Here is a 21,653-nt window from a genome sequence, read left to right on the forward strand (position 1 = left end):
TGGGACAGATTGTTTTGGTTTGGAGTGAGTCAGATTGTTTTTTATTAGAGTGGGGCGAATTGGAGTGGGGCAGATTAGATTGGTGTGGGTTGGGAGGATTGGAGTGGGGTTAAATGGAGTGGATTGGATTTGGGTGAGTGGTTTGGGTTAGAGTGGAGTAGATTGGTGTGGATAAAGTGCGGTGAATTGCCTTGTATTGTAGTGGGGTGGATTGGGGTGTACTGCACGATTAGGTGTTAAAGCATTAAGTTAGTTGTCATCTTGAGAAGAATGCCCACAAACAAAACAAAAGAAAACATGAGTAGAAAGTGTGAAATGATGACTTGGCAAAATAAAATGAAGTTAGCTTTAAAAAATAAAACTTTTCAATTTTGTTTGTCCTGCTGGACATGTTTTTGCCAGTCACAAATCTTCTGTTTGCAGGCCACTAGAACTTAAAAAGAACAAAATAGTACCTTGACCAGGTAAGGAGCAGCGGACGGGCATTAATTAGGTTGAATCGATCAGTGCTTGGTCCCTGCTCCACACAGAGGAATGGAAATTATGCCAGGCCTCCTCGAAGAATAACCAGGCTGTTAAAAAGAGTGCCATACAAACCAACAAATGGTGAGCGACGGGCAGGCTCCAAGCTTTTTACTGTACACAACAGTCCCGCATGTGAGACGCTTGCTATGGCGCATGCATGCGCAGGCTCCACCCTAAAAATACATTTGATTTACGAGGAGTTTGCAGTAAATCACGTTAGTGACTTTAGGGTCATAGTAGCCATGTCAGGACATGTATTCACTTTGACAGTAGATGAATTTTCATATATGCAGGCCGAATTCCTTCATGTTTGATATTCGACTAAGATGTTACATTAATTAAGAATTAAGTCAATGAAAGATGAGTTATAGTCATTGCACGTTGTCGTTTCAGTAAAATACAGCAAGAAAAAATTAAACTTCAGCTAGAAATGTATAGGACATTCTTTGCAGCTGACATGCCGTTTATCATCTTATGTTTGCAGTTGACAGAGCTTTTAAAATTGTTTGTTTGAGGATGACTTGCAATTCAGTACAATACGTTTTGTTACTGCTAAGTCATTAAGCACAAATTCAGAGGAAAATAACGTTAGCTATTGGGAGACTGCATAAATAGGCCTGCGTCTGTCTCTGACAGTGCGTCTGGCAACTGGGTGGCTCTGGATATAGACAGGGTTGCCTATCATTCCAGCATTGGGCGATGCCCACAGACCTTTAAATAGATCTATCAAGATATAAGACTAGTTAACTCCTCCGCAGTGGAGACACGGAGGCTTAAATCTCAGAGTCCTAAATATAAATTAAAAGTCCAATTGCAAGCCTTTTGGCTTTCTCAGTCCTTGCTTAGTTTTTGTCATGGTTTCTGCAAAACGTTCACGATGAGAAACTGCTGGGCCCTCATCAACCTAAAAATACATTGGCTAAACACACAATATTTATTTAGCATGAAAAGCACACTTTGGCATAAGTAGTCATGGGCAATGAATGGTACTAATTTGTGTGTGGATATGCTTCTTGTGAAAGGGAAGAATACCGATACTCACAGTGAAGTTAGCCAATAGCTGAAGTGAGTGGGCTGATCCTTTGCTAATGATGTATGCTGTAATTGGCAGAATAAAAATGTGAACCCCACGATAACAACAATAACAGACTAATGGAAGAAGAGGGCTGTGTCGGTGCTTAATTTGGATCGGTAGTTGCAGATGGGACCCGCTGGCCCTCTTTTTTAGGGAATTGGCACGACGTATTTTTGGTCTTCAGTCTTTACCAGAGCAAGAGAGATAGAAACATGAAAGGTGAAAAGAAGGAAAATAAGGAAGACGAAAACACAGCGGCAAAGAAAGAAAACACGGCTGAAAAAGAACTTGAAAGAGATAAAGGTGCAGTGATGTCTGGTAGTAGAATAAAGGAACATGAGGTGGAATGAAGACCATGTAGCCTTTGATTTCAGCACCCCGGCATTCAGTAGCACTGGCATTGGGCCTCTGAGCAAAACATTGAAAATCGGGACTTATCTTTTGCAAATTAAGCACTGGGCTAGATGAAAGCCCTTATAAGTAAGTATATTATACATATACTTCTAGTAAACTCAAAAGGTCTTGGCTAATGCCAGACCAAAAAACACATGAAATACTAAAGAAAAATTATTCGGTTCTTAATCCTCTACAAAGTTCAATTCCTTTAGGGTGTATGTATGATAAAAAAAGTACAGTGATCAGACGTGCCGTGCCTGAGATATATTGTTTCAGTTCTTGCTGGGCTAATTTAACCTCTCTAAGGAGATATGGTGTATTTTACTGTTTTACAAGGCTAGCTGATTGAAAGAGATCCATATATAAATCAGTGATTCTAAGTCTTTGGCGGACTGCAACCGCGAATGCCATATTGTTGTGTCCAAAGACACTGACGCATTATGAGGCTCACCTGAGGACGTAGTTCATGCAGACAATGCTATCAGTATGGAAGGTGCGGCCACTGTAGATCACTGTGGCATCTGTCTGGATCCAGACGTAGCCACCATGCTTGGACAACATGCGGTACTGTGCAGTGGATGTCTGGCCTTTGCTTAAGACTGTGGAAACAAACACTTGAATATAGTTGGGGAAAAAACACTCCACCTCTCTTTTTTACAGTTCAACCATCATCATCTTTTTCCTTCATCACAGTTGTGTTTAGGGCTGTTTAGTAAGTTAGTGTTTGGTAAAACATAATGCTTCTGAGTATTCATGACTATGCAGCACACGCTTGTCTGTGTTGGGTAAAGCAGGAGACTGCTACCTGTGTGAAGAACGACAAAGTACATTGCTGTGTGTGGGACAGAAAGAATACATTCCTGACAGTACGCTTCACCTGTTGGTGAGTGTTCTTGCCTCAGCCCGTTGTCTGCCACTTAGTCAATATTCCTTCCTTTTTGGGAGTGTACTAAAAGGCCTTACTTGTGTGCCACTGTTCAGGACACTCCTGCTCGTGTGTGGTTGCACCAGAGCAACCAACCTAACAGTGTGTGGTCCTGCTCAACAAACGCCAGTGTGGTGGTGTATTAAAAAATGATCACTATGTTCGAGTGCATTAGACACTACTGTTTGTCCCTGTGCGTAAAGCATGCATCTAGATGTATCATAAAATGATGCCTGTATGTGATGGAGTATGTGACTCTCGATGCGTGGATTAAGCTCTGCATACATACGGTTGTGGTGGGATTTTCTGATAAGTTCTCCATCCAACGCGTGGCAGTAGTCATACATTGATCGGCCTTGCAGCTCACTCTTGCTGTATCCAAGCAGATCTTTTACCCTAAGGGGCATATGGATAGTAGATGACAAGAAAATGTATCAGTGAACTCTAAAGTGTAACTGCTTGTTTGCAAGAGTCCAGGGCCCAAAATTGCTGCATACATATACTTCACTCCCTCCGTCTTGATCATCCACCATGTTGACATCAACGCATTTGCTAACAATAGTTCACACCACTAGTGTGTGAGTGAGGGATTGCACCAGTACAGTAGATTTATTAGTTGCCATGTTATGGTTCTGCCAAAAAAGCTATAGTAATTGAGTAGTAGATATATTTGGAAGGTTTGGGTGCAAAACGCAGGAAGGGCATCATGACTGTAGGATGCAACCAGTGATGCAAACCTCTTACCTGTGGGAGTCAAGTCTCACCTTTCATCGCTGTGTGTAAATTTCAGGTCAAGGGTGTGTCGGCTCAAGAAGGTGCCAGCAAACTGGGTTCCTTCTGGCTCACTTGGGAAGCAGATAGGTTCACACAAAAGCACCAGACATCTCCCAGGGTCTCCTGTTGTGTTGGAGAGCAGCTTAGACTGCCCTCTGCAGTGCAATACCTGTCAAAGAGTCAACAAATTGAACAAGAAGTGTGACAACTGGACTGTCAGTACTTGACTCGCTTGTGTAACTCCATGTTGGGAAGTCTAATGCATAAATTCAATTTAATGTGTAAAGTCCAGCCCAAAAATGTGATTTGTTGAGTTTTATATTGTGTAATGCCATGTTTGTTTAGAACATTACAAAGCTCTGTGATGCTAGATAGATTGATATAACCAAGGAGAACTAAAAAATGACTAAAACCCCAAATCTACCTATTAACAAGCATTGGTAAGACAAACAGTTTTTGTGTTGGCTGACAGCCTTTAGGCTTTGTCAGTTCCTTGATTTGTATTTTTCAAGGTATTTGTAAAATGTTATTTTTAAGGACCTCCCAGGCCTTTCCCAGTATAAAAAATAGACAGTGCTTAAAAGCAAAAATATAATTTTGACCTCAGAATCAGAATCAGAAAAAAAACTTTATTTGATCCAAATGATCACAAAATAACACAAGTAAAAATTGACATATAATGCAAAATACGAGCACAAAATATGTTATTAACACATGTAAAATCAAGATAAGCAAATTACTCCACCCTGGGCTCATAAATAGTCCCCTCAAAAACAGGCAAAACTCTCAAATTCTCAATTTAAAACATATTTTAATCAATCCGTATCGCAAAACAAATCTCAGGTGTGGCTAAGGTTTGCAAATACCTCAGACCCTCCGTATGAGAGATAAAGTGCTTATGTAATGAAACTGGTTGTAAAAACTGGATTCTAGGCAACTGGTGCAAACCACAAATTATTATAAAGTGTGTGGTAGATTGTGCAGACAAACTGTCACACAGGCAGCGTGAAAATGACGCCACCCTTGATCCTGTTACAGGAAAACCTACCAAGTGGTGGATCATGTTCAACCTTAATCTCCTCAAATAAAATCTATACTAAGGATTTGTTAAAGCAGAGTCCTCAAAAATTACCATATAGCTAATAATGGTACTCATGCTAAGGGACCTAACAATCCTCTCTTCCTACCTGAACGATGCAAAGGCCCATTTAACCTGATTTTTTGCTTGTGGGCCTATTGCAGTGCCAGCGTACCTTCTGTACTAAACCAGGGCTCAGCAGGACACTCTCTAAGCGGGTTAGTTGAGGTTAGACTGAGAGCCACGTGCCCACAGATTTTACTAACACTCTTTAGAACATCATTTAGAGCCCTCTCCACTGAAAGACAGCAGAATATATCCTTACTCGTTGCACTAATCACTTCATTAAAAAACTTTGTTGAATCAATGTTACACCATCGCAATTTGATCCCTTCATTTATGGAGTATACAACTGATTGCTCCACTTTATCAGTGGGTACTAGACGTGATTTTATGGCGGAAGACAAACAGATAGGATTATGATCGCTAAAAAGGAGAGCACACACTTTATAAGATATTAGACCATGCTAAATCAGTTGTCAAACATACAAAGTCAATTGTGCTCCTCAGCCCTCTTCCTACAAACGTAGGGGGGTTTACATTTCCTTCTTCACACAGATCTTTTGAAAAACTCAAGTTATGTGACAAAATTATCTGATTTAAAGCCTCACCATAAATCGAAAGACTGAAATGACTAGAAGGAATTCCCCAGACATCCGTAAATCGACAAATATTTTACGCTCCATATTTACATTTTGCAACATTAAAATCTCCAGCCCATATATTTAAAGTACTATTTCCCAATTGCTTAGTAACTGTAGCATCCAGAGTTCTCTCTAACTCCTCAACAATCTCAATTGGCTGAGAGGCAAAACAATTACAATTAAAATATACTAAATGATATTGGGGCCATCACACCATTGTAATAGTATGATTTGATAACATGGGGTGGTTACAACACTCATTGCCTTTTGCATTCTAAGCGTGCATGACACCAATGTGACCAAACCTCCCTTAATTCTCCCTGCCGATGATGGAGTTGTGGGCATGGAAAAGGATTGGGAACCATTCAAGACGATTACGTCAACTGACCATGCTTCTTGACAGCATGTAATATCATGCTTCTGAGTTTAAGACACCTGTCAACGCTGAACTTTTAATAATGAATATTCATGTAATCTGAGTGTTGAATTTGCATAGAAAAGGAATCTACATCCAAAAATATTACACACATTTGAAAATGTGCATATTTTGATGACCACCAATAAGTACAAAGTGAACTTATTAATAGCCTATTAATATAAAACGTTGAGCTTATGCTTGGATTAATGTAGTAATATGTCATATTAATGGTTATGTATTATGTACTTGCATTATTAATCTTAAACCTTAATTTAGGAAGGTCTTGGGCCTAGTTGCACGGCCTCAAGTCAAGCTGCATTGGTTAGGCGAATTATAAAATGGCTGCTTAATAGAGTTAAATTGTGATTTTCCACTGCTTGGACGGAATGTTAGTAACTAGAATGTTTTCCCATGAGAACTGTTTGCTAGAATATGTTGTACTAGCTAGGGATACATTGTATAACTTAGTGTGTGTAAAGATGACCTTCCCAGGAATGGACAATAGATGCACTGACTGGAGTATAAGCTGATACAATTGCGTTACCTAACGAGCCCAACAACGGGAACAGGAGAAGAGGAACCAATCATCAACATGTGAACAGTGATCTAGTAAATTCTTAGATTTGGGGTTCTACTTTCATTGGACTAAACATACGATTCTTTGACAAATAGCAACGTAGGAAGAAGTTTTAGGGGATCTAACTTAGCCAGACTGCACTGAGAGGAGAGACGCCATTAGCCCTTTTGTTTCGAGCTGTCCAGAGAGGCTATTTTCACTTATACTCTTCTTAACTGTCGTGAGTGTTTAGATGTTACTCTTTCTGAACTGCATGAAGAGTCTTTACTTCCCTGAACCTTAATGCTGAATTCCAATGCTTTGCTGACTGAACAGATGTCCAATTGACGAAGATTGTCACAGCTTGCTGAACCATACTGAGGTAAGGTATAAGACATTGTTACTGATTGTTATGTCTATTTGCTTTTGTCCCTAGGTATCAACCGCTAGTTTTGATAGAGCCATAGTTAGATGTTTTTCAAATTCCTGTTGACTAAATTGTTTTGCATGAAGCCCAAACATGCTATTCTAATCTGAAGGATAGTTAGAATATTCACTGATGATTCTTGTTACATGTAATAACAGTTGATGTCTTCACTGAATCTAAATGTATGCCATTTCTCTTACGCAGTTATTCTTGCTATTGATTTGTACTGTAACCTCAGAATGCATAGTGGTCCAAGCCTTGATTAAATTGCAATTCCTTAGAAGATTTGGGCAGCCAATATTGTTTCTGTATGCTTATCATTTGATTTTGAGACTAAGCTGTGTGATTAGCATTGTTCATTTAGGGAAATAAACACTAACTTTTACCTAAAGGTGTGGTTATTAATGACCGAAAGGTCATGGTGTGTGGAAATTAATGACTCCTATGTTTATTGATGCTATTGATTGTCATTGCTATTGATTTGTATTGGTATGGAGTCTCATGGTGGGAACTACTCTAAGCGCAGTCAAAAGGTCAATCGACCTTCAAACACGTCCCCTTATAAATTCATGTAATTTAACCACATAAGGCCAGACGCGCTAACAGAGATGGTAGCAGAGTATGATGGTTAGTCTCCTTCAGAGCCCATCATAGAGGCCCCGTACACGGGTGACCCCTAAAAGAGAGAAATTTGTAGAAAGTTTTTTAAATTCAATGCTGCAAAGTGGAGAGAAAAGGTGTCCCTAAGTACTTAAAATGACTTTCCCAGAACATTGGAGCTTGCCAATGATTGTTTGAGGATGTTCCCGGCGCTCTAGTGACCATGTGAATGGAATAGGTTCTGCGCTTGCACAGCTTATGCAAATCGCAGGTGAATTGTGATGTCTGTGAGGGTTTAGGGAGTTTGCGTACTCCAAATGAAGGTTTAGAAGGAGTGTGCGTACTCCGAAGTGTTTGAGTAGGGAAGTTGTCAAACTTCACATGTGTGTGGTGCTTTGTGCTAAAAAAATGTCTACGTGGTTGTTGGTATACGGATCCTGCGTGGTCTAAGACTCCAGAGTTTATTGAAAAGTGTATGAGACACTTGGGCCCTCATTACAACTTTGGTGGTCAATTCCATTGACCGCCAAAGCCGAACCCGTCATTCGACCGCCAGTGCTGACAGTCAGCAGACCACCAAATTAGGAGTGGTGGCTGCTCACCGCCATTTATGAGGCAGAGAGCAGCCATCATTTGGTCTGGTGGTCAGCGGTGCAGAGGCTGTTCACTCACCAGCACTGCCATGCCATCAGGGCTCCAGCTCGGCGGTGTCCTGCTGGGGTGGTGGTGGCGGAGAGGGAAGCCCGCCAGGACCCATCCTCTCCCGGACGTTCTCCTTGATGGTAGAGGTAAGTAGGTATCTGAAAGGGGGGGAGGGGATCTGTGGTGTGTTTGGGTGCGTGTGTGTGCATGTTTGCGGAGGGGTGCTGAATGCGTGCGTGTATGTGAGTGTATGTGTGTGTGCGTGGATGTGCGCGTGTATGGGGGTGTCTGTATGGATGAATGCGAGTGATTGGGTGTGTCTGAGTGCATGTATGCGTATGCTGATTGGGTGTGTATGTGAATGCATGCATGCGTGAAGGGGTGGGGGGTGCCTGTGAGTGTATGGACGGGTGGGAGGGATGTGTGTTGACATGTATGTGTGTGCCTGCGACAGGAATGAAGATTTGTGTCGCCGGGTGCGTGACTGCCAGGCTTTTTGTGGCGGGGTGACCGCCACAGAAAGCCTGGGGGTGTGCAACCTCATAATCCGGATGGCGGCCTGAGGCCTGCTGCCGGATTGGAGGAGGTCACTGCCGGCCGCGACGGTGCAACCGTATCAGGTGGGCAAGGCAGAGTTGCAGAGGTTTGGCTTCAGCCAGGCCCCACAACTCGTAATACTGCGGTCTTCACCGCCAGCTCTGCGGCGGTGAGACAGCCATGGCGAATCTGTCGGTCTCAAGACCGCCAGACTCATAATAAGGGCCTTGGTTTTTGTTGTAATTTGTCTGGTTTAATAGGTTAATCGCACATGCTCAACAAGTCAGAGTGTGAGTTAAAGTGAGCAAAAGAGTTTTTGACTGAGATCTGGTGAGTCCTATGTGCACGAGGACAGACCCATTGATCAGTTGAGAGTAAAATTTGCGGGTCGAATTTTGCTTGCAAATCCGGGAAACCGAGAAAGAAGGAGGAGCTGCTAGAGCAAGAGCCGTCAGTGAAAAATCTAGAAGGTTTCTGAAGCGATTGTGTTACCCTACCTTTAGTAAATGGACAAATTGGGTTTTGATTTTGTTTACTGCTTGCAATAATTTTTCATTAGTCTAGTGTGAATCTGAGTTTAGGAGGACAAGCCGCAAGACTTTGTCAGCCGACGGTACGTGTGAGTGTGAAGGTCATTGGAACTGTGCTGGGATAGGTTGGTTAGTGAGAAGGGTCGCTCGCAGATTGGCGGACAACCGAGAAGTTCAATCGGTTGAGAAGGTCCGTGAAAAGGATTCAAGGATTAAAAGTCACTTCCTGATTTGATTTAGAAAACATAAAGGTCCCAGAAATTACATTTTTCAAAACTTTAAAAAGTGCTTTAGGGGAGATACGTATATTACGAGTATAAGAGATATTGCACCTCCAGAAGGTACACTAGCTTACATTGTAATCGAAGAAAAGGGTGCTGTGCCATGTCTTTGGCTGAAACAATGGTTCAAAGTGACAGAGAAAGATGGGAGCTTAGCGTTTCCTGCCCATGGAACATTTAATTTGAGGAGCTTAGAGAATCTGAGGAGGGTGCTGTATGACTTGAAGCTCCCTTCGAGACCAGCACAGTTCGAGGCATTAGCAATCTGGGAATTAATAGTCAGACAGCAACAGTAACAGCAACAGAAGTTTGAGAGGAGGATGAGAAAAGCAGAAAAGACACTAGCAGAGGCTAGATGGGACAGCGATCAGAAATTTTGGAGAACCAAGGGGATTAAGTTGTTTCCAGCAATTTACACAGGAAAGCGAGAGAGAAGGAAAGAAAGCTACTAGAAAGACAAATAGAAGCCCTTCTGAGAGTGGGGAGAGGAGATCACAGGAGGATAGGAGATATTTTACACTTGGGGAAGAGTCAGATGATGATGCGTTTATTTTACAATTATTCAGAAATCGTCCCCCACCATATGCAGCACAAGCGAGCAGTCTGAACACTAGTGTAAACCCTTCAGCACTGACATTGGTTAACATGTCTACGAGTGCAGTGCAGATTAATCCTAACATGACACAAAGCCCAATGCAGAGCAGTTTTAAGCTACCTGCTGCATTGGCAGCACAAAATCAGATGCCACAGATGAATGTCTCGAGAATTTACCCTGATATACCCATTGTGGAAACTGTCACAAACCTAATAGTGCCAACAGGACAGTTGTTCCTGAAACTGACATTGGCTCAGACAGAACCAACTCCATTCTTACTGCCTCAAGTTCAGACACAAGCAATGCCAAAGTACACTCCTATAACAGGGACACAGGCAGATATGTCTGTACTGATGAGCCAGAATACGCGACTCATGCACCCACAGAACCTGAATGTTAGACCAAGTCCCAATGCCGTATCTGTGCCCATCACCATTGGCCCAATAGAACCTTTGTGTGCCCAGGAAAATAACAGGACAAATGGACAGGGAGTCCTGAGTCAAAATTCAATGTGGGAATTACTCAATGGAGGTGCCAGAGTAGTCTCTCCTGTGGGACAGCCCTTTGAGGGAACCAGATCATTGCTAGACCTTAGTCCATTCGGACTAGCTCTGAATACTGGAACAGGGCCAAACATCAGTCATAGCCTGAAATTACTGACACCGCAGTCTCCAAATCTAGTTGTGCAGCTGTCAGCAAATACTCAGCCCAACAACATTTCGCTGCAAGGTTTGACTGCCCAACAATTGACTAAATGGTTAGATAAGTTGAATACACTGCAGAATGCTCTTAGGGGAGAAGAGTACTTGAACTATACAAGACTAGGGATGGGAGCAGGTGAGCTCATGGAAGGAACCATGGGTATGAACAGGCTTGAATCTTACACCAAAGCAGAACTGAGATACTTGTGTCTGAAAATTACAAGAGAGGCAAGTGAAGTACATCAGAAGCTAGCAGATGTAGCAGAGAAATACGGTATAGAGATAGAGAAAACAAAACACTTGAAAAGGAGTTACAAATTAGATTTTGACACAAAAGATTTTGAACACATGAGATCTGCTGGAATAAAAGCACACATTAGGGAGTTGCTTCAAAGTGTACAGACATGGAGAGCATTAGACAAGTGGGAAGGCAGATGGGTGAAGAAAAGAGACAAGTATAAAAAGGATTCTGCAAGTCTTACTACAAATGTGCAACAGGTTGAGGACCCGATAAAGATTTTACCAATGATAGAGACTCCAGGAGGGAATTTCGCTCATGTCCTTTGAAGCAGAAGTGACATTCTATCCTTACAAATAATTATCCCAGGTTGAGGGAGAAACCAGTAGAATGGTACCAGCAAACAGACAGGTTTGTGGACTTGTAAAATGCCTGTGGGAGGATTTGAACACTCTATTAGAGATAGTAGTTCCAGCTCATTTATGGGTGGAGTGCAACAGGAGTATAGATTGCCAATAAAGGAACCAGAGAGAGATCTGATTACAGGCGCACCTTCTCCAAAGGTAATTAAATACTACTACAAAGTGACTGAATTTTTGAAAACGAGAATTTCGCCCAAAAACATTGACTGGCAAGGAATAGACAGAAAAGCTCAGGAAGCAAAAGAGTCAATACATGCGTATAATGAGAGATTGTTGCAGGCGTTTAAGCATTACAGTGGTACAGAAACAAAAGGGTTGAGACCTGAAATTAGCCAGAAGATTAAGAGCCATTTGGTTTGCTGGCAAGCAAAGCCGATGGATGAGGTATTGCAGTTTGCAAAGTACTGTAGTAATGAGATTGATTTGAAGCAGAGAAAGCTGAAAGAAAAGGCGATGTTGATGCAGATTAGAGCGACACAAACAGGGATGGAGGGAAATGTTCTACAACTGCAGCAACAGCAGGGAAATGTGGTATTTCAAAATCAGTCAAGAGGCAAAGGTCGCGGAGGAACTGGAAATGGAAACCGTAGTCCTGTTTGGGCACTGTAGTGGTTCAGAATGATGTGCAGGGAATGAAGAGATTGTTGCTGTGTCACGCTTGTGGGGCAATCAGATATTGGAAGCGAGAGTGTCCGATGATGGTAAAGGAAGGTGTTGTTCAGCAAACAAGTGACATTAATTCGTTCCAAATTATGAGAGGACCGAAAATGAGAGGTCGGAATCCAAATTTCTAAAACAATGTGAATCAGATGCAAAATGTTCAGCCCATGCAGCAGGTGCAAATGCCACGTGTACAGATGGCATAGTCACAGCCAATGCAACATCAAGATCAAATGGTGCCTAAACAGCAAATCCAAATGCCTCCAGCCCCAATGGAACAGCAGTAGGTTATGCTTCCTCAACAGGTCACAGGTCAGAGTTTTAACCAGAGTAATAACACAGTACACTAATTCCTGTTACACAGAGAGAATGGAATAAACAATGATTGGGTGAGCAAGAGTTCTGATGAAGAGGAATATGAACTTGCAGCTTTCTTGGAAGTAGATCAGGAAGGTCCATGTGGGAAGGGAAAAGTAATGGGTCATAAAGTTTCCTTCTTCGTTGACCCAGGAGCTACACGCTCTACAGTGAGAACTGCAGAAGTTCCAAACCTGCCCCTTTCAGAGAAAACGGTCCAGATTGTAGGGGCAGTGAATCAGTATTTGACCAACCCAATTACAGAACCAGTTCAGGTTAAGTTTGGCACCTTTAAGAGGTTACACAAATTCATAGTCTGTGATTCCAGTCCAGTATCCCTACTGGGAAGAGACTTGCAGTGTAAATCAAGATGTTCGATTACTTGATCTAATGATGGAATAGAGATACAGATGAACAGCGATGATGAGGACGACCCAGCTCCAGAGACTGAGTGTGAAGTAATGAATGAGGAGTACATCCTGATTAGTTTATTTCCAGTTTTTACAGTAAAGGATCTTCCTCCTGACCTACAGGGAACAGTTGAAGAGAGTGTGTGGGATTTGACAGGGAAAGTAATTGGCCTGATAAAGGGAGTTGAGCCAGTTAAAGTTCCGGTAAAGCCGAACACAATTTTTCCCCAGATTCCTCAGTACCACACGCAACAGGAAATCATCGAGAAGGTTGCTCCCATAACTGCAGAATTTGTAAACCAAAGAGTTTTGAAAGAAGTGTTGAGCAGTCCATGTATTTCACCAATAATAGGATTGCGAAAGCCTTGTTGGAAAGTTCGGATTGTCAAGGATCTGAGAAAAATAAATGACATTGTAATCAAATGTTGTTCCATAGTACCAAATCCAATCGTGATTTTGTTTCAGATACCATGAAATGCTAAATGGTTTACCGTCATAGACTTGTCACAAGCCTTCTTTTCTGTGCCTCTTCATGAGGATAGCCAATCACTTCTGTTTCAAATTTTTAGACCGAGTTTACTGTTGGTGTAGAATTCCTCAAGGGTTTTCAGAATCTCCTTCCATATACAATCAGATCTTGAAAAATAACCTGGAGTCATTGGTAATGCCTTTCCAATAGACATTTGTACAGTACATTGATGATTTGTTGATTGCATCCAAAACAAAGGAAGAGTGCAAATATGACGTGATTGCCTTACTGAAATTGCCTTACTGAACCATTTAGGAAATAATGGTCATAAAGTGTCTCCACTTAAATTACAATACTGTCAGAAAGAAGTTAATTATTTGGGTCACCAGATTGAGAAGGGAACATGGAAAATATCAAGAGAAAGAGTCACAGCCATATTGCAGATAAGTCACACAGCCACACAGAGAGATGTTAGGATGTTTTTGGGAATGGTAGGCTACTGTTGCCAACGGATTTCCAACTTTTCAGTCATTTCAAAGCCATTGCAGAAGCTGACTCACAAAGAGGTCAATGATCCCCTAATGTTAGATCAGGTCTGTATGAAAGCATTTTCTGAATTGAGAGACAGTTTGTGCAAAGCTCCGGCTTTGGGAATGCCTGACTACACAAAACCTTTCATATTGTTTTGTCATGCATGTAGTTTGTTTGTCTTGGCTCAAGTCCATGGAGGTGTAAACCACCCAGTAACATATTTTTCAGCTACTTTGGACCCAGTTGCAGCAGCTTTACCAGGCTGTTTGCGTTCAGTCACAGCAGTTGGACAGAGCCACGCACAATGTGAATGCATTGTGATGGGACATCCCTTGACTATTATGTTCCCTCACTCCATCAATGTTTTACTTACAGGAACCAAGATACAATACCTGACAAGTGCCAGATTGACTCGCTACGAGACAAGCATCTTGGGGTCACCTAATGTGTCATTGAAAAGATATACAGTGCTTGACCCAGCATCCTTACTCCCAAAAGCATGATTGTCTTGAAGTAACTGGTCTGTGCACAAAATAGAGACTTGATATCAGAGACACCAGATTGCATGAAAATGACCAAATGATCTTTGTTGATGGTTCCTGTCTAAGGGACAGTCCAGGAATACTGGGAGCAGGATATGCTGTGTGCACAATTTCTGGTATACTTGAAGCATCCTGGCTTCGAGGACCATACTCTGCGCAAGTAGCAGAGCTAGTAGCCCTTACTAGAGTGTGCCATGTTTCTGCGCAGCTTAAAGTTACCATTTATACGGATACCTAGTATGATTTTAGATAGTGCACAATTTTGATCAGTTGTGGTCTAAGAGAGATTTCCTGACCTCTGCTGGTTCACCAGTAAGAAATAATGAGAGAATTCAGGAGTTGTTGCAGCTATCCAGATGCCTGAAAAGATTGCCATGGTGAAATGCAGTGCACATCGGAAATCACAAGATTTTGTGTCAATGGGAAATGGATATGCCAATCAGGTCACAAGGTTTTGCGCATTGAACTGTATATTGTTCAAGGATAAGTGGGAATTGTTACCTGAAGAAGACAAGATGAGACATGTCCAAGCTATGCATTACATGTTATAGATAACTTGGAAGAGCTGAGAACATTGCAAAATGAAATGTGTCAGGAATGAAAAGGAGGACTTTTAGGTAGGAGGTTTCATAAAGGAAATGGTCCTGTGCATAATACTCCCATATAAATTATAAAAAAACGTTCCACAGTTCCATTAAAAAAAATTCATCTACGATGAATCTACCCCTAGTCCAGGAGAGATCAGCAATGGTCCCTGTTAGTATCTAAAATCAGGAACAGGAGCCCTCACTCACCAATTGGTGACATGCTTCATCATCGGGCTTTGCTCCTCGTCAGACCGGCACTGCAATGTCTGACGGGCCCCTTGTGGGGGATCTTTACCGGAGATCTATTGAAGAGAATTGCCGGTGGTGAATGCAGTAATGTGGGAGAAAAGAACTTTTAGAAATGATTACGCATTTAGTGAAATAAAAACCCAAGGGAGGCTAGCTTTAGTTGCACAACACGTGGGGAAGCTTTGTGTATATACGCCTAAATGTAGTACTTACACTTTGTTTGTAGGAAAGAGTGAATGTAAACATGTGTTTTTGTTTCAGGATAAATGGACATTTATGTTGAATGGACAGGATCCAGCGATTCCTGGAATATATTACATCTGTGGGATAAATGCTCATTATCATTTTCCAAGAGGATGGCAAGGCATATGTTACTTAGGGATAGTTTTCCCAAAGATATTTCAACTTTAGGACTTGGGAAGATTACCAAAAATGACTGAGTTACATCACCTTAAACAAAAGAGAGAGCCTCCTTCTAGTATTGTGGGAGATATATTTGGAGCAATGATTTCATTAGTAGGAGTTGTTCTGATATCTATAAAGATTCAAAAGTTTGCTACTATCATGGATGAGATGTTGACAACGTTTTCAGGAGCCATTAGGATGGATACAGAAATGGCTGTGGTAAGATCTATGACTCTTCAGAACCGCTTTGCGTTAGACATTCTTTTAGCAAAAAAAGGCAGAGTTTGCAAAATGCTTCATTTGAAGCAATGCTGCTAGTATATTCCTGATAATAGTGAAGAAATTAGAAGCTTACTTACTAACCAGAATAATGAAAGTGCAGAGTTGAGAGAACCAGGTGTTTGGGAGAAAGTTGGCAAAGGATTTGCTTCAGGGGGAAACTGGCTCAGCAGCACTGGGAAAGGGATCATATTGAAAATAATACAAGGAATATTGATTATTGCGGTTTGCCTATTTGGAGCATGGGGAATATGTAAGTTGTATCATGTGATTAGATCAAGGACACTAAAAAATGATCAGAGGAGGGAAGAAATGAAAATGGAGAATTTGTTTAGGGAAAATTCAAGGAGGTAACGTAGAACTAAAGGGATGACAAATTTTAGCTGATGCAGAAAATTTGTGTGGGAAGATGTAGTTGTGATGACATTTTTAGTCATCAGAGGAGGGATTCTTAACGCTGAACTTTTACTAATGAATAGTCATGTATTCAGAGTGTTGAATTTACATAGAAAATGAGTCAACGTAGAAAAATATTACACGCATTTAAAAATATGTGCCTATTTGGATGACCACCAATAATTACAAAGTGTACTTATTACCAGCCTATTAATGTAAAATGTTGAGCTTATGCTTGGATTAATGTAGTAATATGTCCTATTAATGGTTATGTATCATGTACTTGCTTTATTAATCATAGGCCTTAATTTAGCGAGGTCTTAGGCTTAGTTGCATGGCCTCATGTCAAGCTGCATTGCTTTAGCAAATTATAAAATGGCTGCTTAATAGAGTTAAATTGTGATTTTCCATTGCTTGGACCGAATGTTAGTAACTAGAATTCTTTCCAATGAGAACTGCTTGCTAGAATATGTTGTACTAGCTAGGGGTACAGTGTATAACTTAGTGTGTGTAAAGACGACCTTCCCAGGAGCGGACAATGGATGCACTGACTGGAGTATAAGCTGATACAATTTTGCTACCTGACGAGCCCAACGACGGAAACCGGAGAAGAGGAGCCAATTACTGACATATGAAATTCTTAGATTTGGGGTTTTACTTTCAGTGGACTAAATGTAAACGTACGATTCTTTGACCAATAGCAACGTGGGAAGAAGTTTTAGGGAATCTAATTTAGCCAGACTGTACCTAGAGGAGAGACGCCATTAGCCCTGTTCTTTCGAACTGTCCAGAGAGGCCATTTTCGCTATATTCATCTTAACGGTCTTGAGCGTTTAGATATTACTCTTTCTGAACTGCATGAAGAGACTTTACTTTCCTGAACTTTAATGCTAAAGTCCGATGCTTTGCTGACCAAACAGATGTCCAATTGACGAAGACTGTCACAGCTTGCTGAACCATACTGAGGCAAAGTATAAGTCAATGTTACTGATTGTTATATCTATTTACTTTTGCCCCTAGGCGCCAACCGCTAATTTTGTTAGCGCCATAGTTAGATGTTTTCCAAATTTGTGTTGACTAAATTGTTTTGCATGAAGCCCAAACATGCTGTTCTAATCTGAAGATTAGTCAGGATATTCACTGATGATGCTTGTTACATGTAATAACAGTTGATGTATTTTCTTTGCTGAATCTAAATGTATGCCATTTCTCTTACGCAGTTATTCTTGCTATTGATTTGTACTGTAACCTTAGAATGCGTAGTGGTTCAAGCCTTGATTATAATGCGATTCTTTAGAATTGGGCCGCCAGTATTGTTTCTGTATGCTTATCATTTGATTTTGAGACTAAACTACATGATAATAGTGTTGTTAATTTAGGGAAATAAACTTTCACATAAAGGTGTGGTTATTCATGACCAAAAGGTCATGGTGTCTGGCAATTATGGTCTCCTATGATTATTGATGCTATTGATTGTCATTGCTATTGATTTGTATTGGTACGGAGTCTCATGGTGGGAACTACTCTAAGCGCAGGCAAAAGGTTCATCGACCTTCAAACACGTCCCCTTATAAATTAATGTAAATTAACCAAATAAGGCCAGACACGTTAAGACCCCAATCTTTATTCTTAAGATTTTCTCTATTCCCTGCAATATTCCAAGAAATAAACTGAATACCCATCATGTTCTCTGCCGTAAGCTCCTCCTTAGGCAAAACCATATCAATATTGTCATCTGGTTGAAATCATAAAGGCGGAGCAACCACCAGCCCTAATCCAGTATTCAAATCATTGAGCCTCGATTGAGCAACAGTTCCGGGCATCAGTCGATATCTGAGAGACCTGATAAAATCTCAAAATGATTAGGATGGGCAAAAGCTGTTCTTTGTGTTGCCCTATGCACAGGGCTGTAGACCTCCCTGGTGTCAATATTTCTCGATGGGTAAAAATAACCTAACCGGTAAACATTTATTTTACATTGTGTATTGCTTCTAGAACTCAAGTGAGATAGCAGGAAACTGACCCACTCAGGGAAAACAATACAGTCCCCCTCAAAAGACTTTTTCTTTGGGCCAGCCCAATTCACTCGGTGAGCCATAATAAGCTTTTCAATCAACCCTGGATGATATTCTGCATTCTTCCTACACCAATGCGCAGGCTTGTTTAGGAGGCTTTGACAAGACTCATATATGCTATCTGTTAAGGGCGGAACACCAGTCAGCACCAAAGTACACCTGGTGCACTCAGGAGGTAAGTGCAGAGTGTCAGCATGTCTTCTGAGGTAAACCAGAGAATTTAACTTTGAGGCCTTAAATAGGGACTTGTTACTGGGCAACTGGTTGCAATGAGACTCACAGCCCAAACTCACTGCCCTACTCCTTAATTGAAAGGGCTTTACTGAGGACACAGAGACATGAATATTAGGTTGGCTTGTATATGCCGGGGTCTGCTCTTCCATAAGCTCAGTTCGAGTACTTATAGTTTGAGCATCATTTGGTTTTGAGAGAGCCGAAACCTGGCATGTAGGAGCCACCGCAAATCATGTGTATTTATATTAACACCATTAATAATATAATTTGTCAGAGACTTCAATCGATTTGTTATGACTCCCAAGCGAGTCGTTATGGGCTCTAAAGCTTCTGTAAGAAGACTCACAATATGGCGAAAAAATTCCTCTCGACATACAGGAATCTGGCCCTCACCTGAATGTGAGATACCATCCTCCTGCCTCACACCATTTATGCCATTTTGTGATGCGAGCCGCTGTTTTTTGTTTTTCACACTAGCTTCGTCTCTTTTCCTTTTTGCTCCCTCAGGTTTAGGGCTTGCCTCTTTCTCAATGATTGGTACTATAGATTGTGAGCAACCAGCAGGGAGCTTAAAAGAATCTTCATGAGCACAGGTGGCGGCTCCAGAAATACCTAAATTCAAAGCCTGGAACAAATGCCCACCGTCCACCACACAATTCTCAACTGCTTAGGCCATGTCCGAATCAGGAGCCAATGGTTTAGACAGGGATAATCTCTCTGCCAATTGAGTCTCCTTATTTATTACCCCTGCTGCACGTTTCAAAAAGTCATCCAATGTGGTGCTTGAAGCAGGTGGCGCAGAAATAGTTTTCCGTTTCCCCATATTTCCTTAACAAGCAGGGACAAATCAACCAGTGCTTATACGTTCACTATTTAACACAACTAGCCTTATGAAAGCAAAAAAAGGGGTTGCCCAATACCTTTCACTCAGCCTGGTTCACCAGTCCAGCCAAAGGGCAAAGGGGGACAGCCCAGACTCGTTTGGCCACAGACGGGCTTGCTCAAAGCAGCCATTAAAAGGACACACCTGTTGAAATCAGTAGACCTCCCTGCACTTTGCTCCACTAGCGTCAAAGTGCCAAACTGGCATAAAAAATGTTGACGCTATTGGCCTAACGTGCACCATGGTGCGCCTTATTCTAAATATGGTGCACCCATGGTGTCTTTAGGTGGCGTGGGCAAGAAACTCAGTATTGATGCTCCAGATTCTTGTAAATTTGGGCCCTCATTTTTAAAAATAGATGTGCAATGATTAATGTTTCAGCACAATTTTCCAAGATAACAGTTGTAAGGTGTTATCACAATAGTATTGTTACTCTGCAGCACCAATCCATGTATTTATGTGCCTATAAGAATATGTAATATGGTGACATATTTGGATGGAGTTATGAAGGATACATAGAATTTAAACAATCATGGTAAGCTACATCGGATTGGGATCCCATTAATGGCCATAGTGTCTAATGATATATAGTGGTGCATCAGTACTAATGCGCCAGATTTCTTGCGCCCCTCCGCCGCCACCTAATGACACCATAGGTGTGCCATATTTACACAACAGTGCACCATGGTGCACATTAGGCCAATAGCAAATGATACTGAGGCGCTTTGCTGCACTAGCATCAAAACTTTTGGCGCTAGTGCAGCAAAGTGCATGGAGGCTCATGGATTTCAATGGGTACGTCCTTTTAATGCCTGCTTTGAGCAGGCGTTAAAATTGATGACAAAAACGTTGCAATGTAATCTTGTAGATTTCATTGCGCCATTTTTGCAAGCCTCCTAATGCCGGAATGTCCCCCTTGTATACATTCTGGCTGGTACAGGCACAAAGTGGCGCAAGGGGTCGCATAGTGGCGCAAAGCATGGATTACGCCACTTTCTAAATATGGCGTGGTGATTTTTGCCTTGTTGAGCCACATTAGTGTTAACAAAATGACACCAATGCAGCGCAAGGAGGCGCTAGGGCCTTGTAAATCTAGTTCATAGTTTTGAATTTGGTGGTTGATATGGTAGGGAAAGAAGGAGTTAATGTCTAACTAGTTGGGCCCTGGATGTATTATTGTTCAATTAAAACTGATTGAACAAATAAAGAAGCCATTTGAACTCATCATGTTTGCATTATTATTCCAAAACATGCAGAAATTGCTTCTTTTGATAAAGTTCTAGTATAAATCTGAGTTAATTACACCTCCTAATAAACAAGCATTGGTAATTTCAACAGGACTGGTTTATAACTGAAACTAGTGAGATTAGGCATTTAGTAAATCATCATACATATACTGTGCCACTCATCTTTGCATGTAATAACCATTCATCTACCCACTGACTCATTCTAACATTCACCCACTTACCCATCCACAATAAAATGAAGACTGTGCATTTGCAATATAAGGTAAAAGAATAAATTTAGACAAAATAAATAAATGTTAATGCCTAAGCAAGGCAGATTATAGGTTTGCAATAAAAAGTAAGTAAATAAATAAATATGGCATAGTGTGGATAGTGTATCATTGTTTTTAAAGTCCCAGGTGGACTGACCCATTGCTTCATGCTGAATGTGAGAGGAATCAGGATGTGCATTACACTCAAACTGACCAACGGCTAGAGTGTGGAAAGGATAATGTGTTAAGTGTATCATTGTCTCTGGGGTATCCTGGTAGAGATCACAGTGGTTGTACATCGTTCTTGGCCTCCAGATTTCTAATGTATGTGACTCAGATCATTCCATTCTAGTCCATACCCCCAGAGCCTGAATCGCAGAGATGACATCTATTTCCACTTTTGCCCATTTCAGTAGAGTTCTTAGCCAGCGGTTTATGTCTAGTGCTGTGCAGGATTTCCATGACATTGCTATTTGTGATTTATATAATAAAAGGGCTAGATCAATAAACTTGTGTAGGTATTTGTTCCCTATGGATTTAGATCTGAGGCCCAACAGACAAAATTAATGTCTAAGTGGTATTTTGCGGTTGACAAGAGCCAAAATGGTCTCTTTTACTTCCGCTCATGCAGACTGTAATACCGGGCAGTCCCAG

The 21,653-nt window shown here is 41.3% G+C and overlaps 1 protein-coding gene across 1 annotated transcript in view; it reads right to left on the reverse strand.

Annotated features, from left to right (window-relative positions):
* Positions 1-21,653, reverse strand: part of LOC138259871 (hypoxia-inducible factor 1-alpha-like) — a 917,172-nt gene that overhangs the window by 386,181 nt on the left and 509,338 nt on the right. The window contains exons 6-8 of the mRNA XM_069207820.1: positions 3,686-3,864; positions 3,211-3,317; positions 2,448-2,595 (exon numbers count right to left, since the gene is read on the reverse strand). Coding sequence (XP_069063921.1) covers positions 2,448-2,595; positions 3,211-3,317; positions 3,686-3,864 — 434 coding nt within the window. The remainder of the gene's footprint in view (positions 1-2,447; positions 2,596-3,210; positions 3,318-3,685; positions 3,865-21,653) is intronic.

This window comes from Pleurodeles waltl, chromosome 9 (assembly GCF_031143425.1).
Source record: "Pleurodeles waltl isolate 20211129_DDA chromosome 9, aPleWal1.hap1.20221129, whole genome shotgun sequence".
NCBI classification, from domain to species: Eukaryota; Metazoa; Chordata; class Amphibia; order Caudata; family Salamandridae; genus Pleurodeles; species Pleurodeles waltl.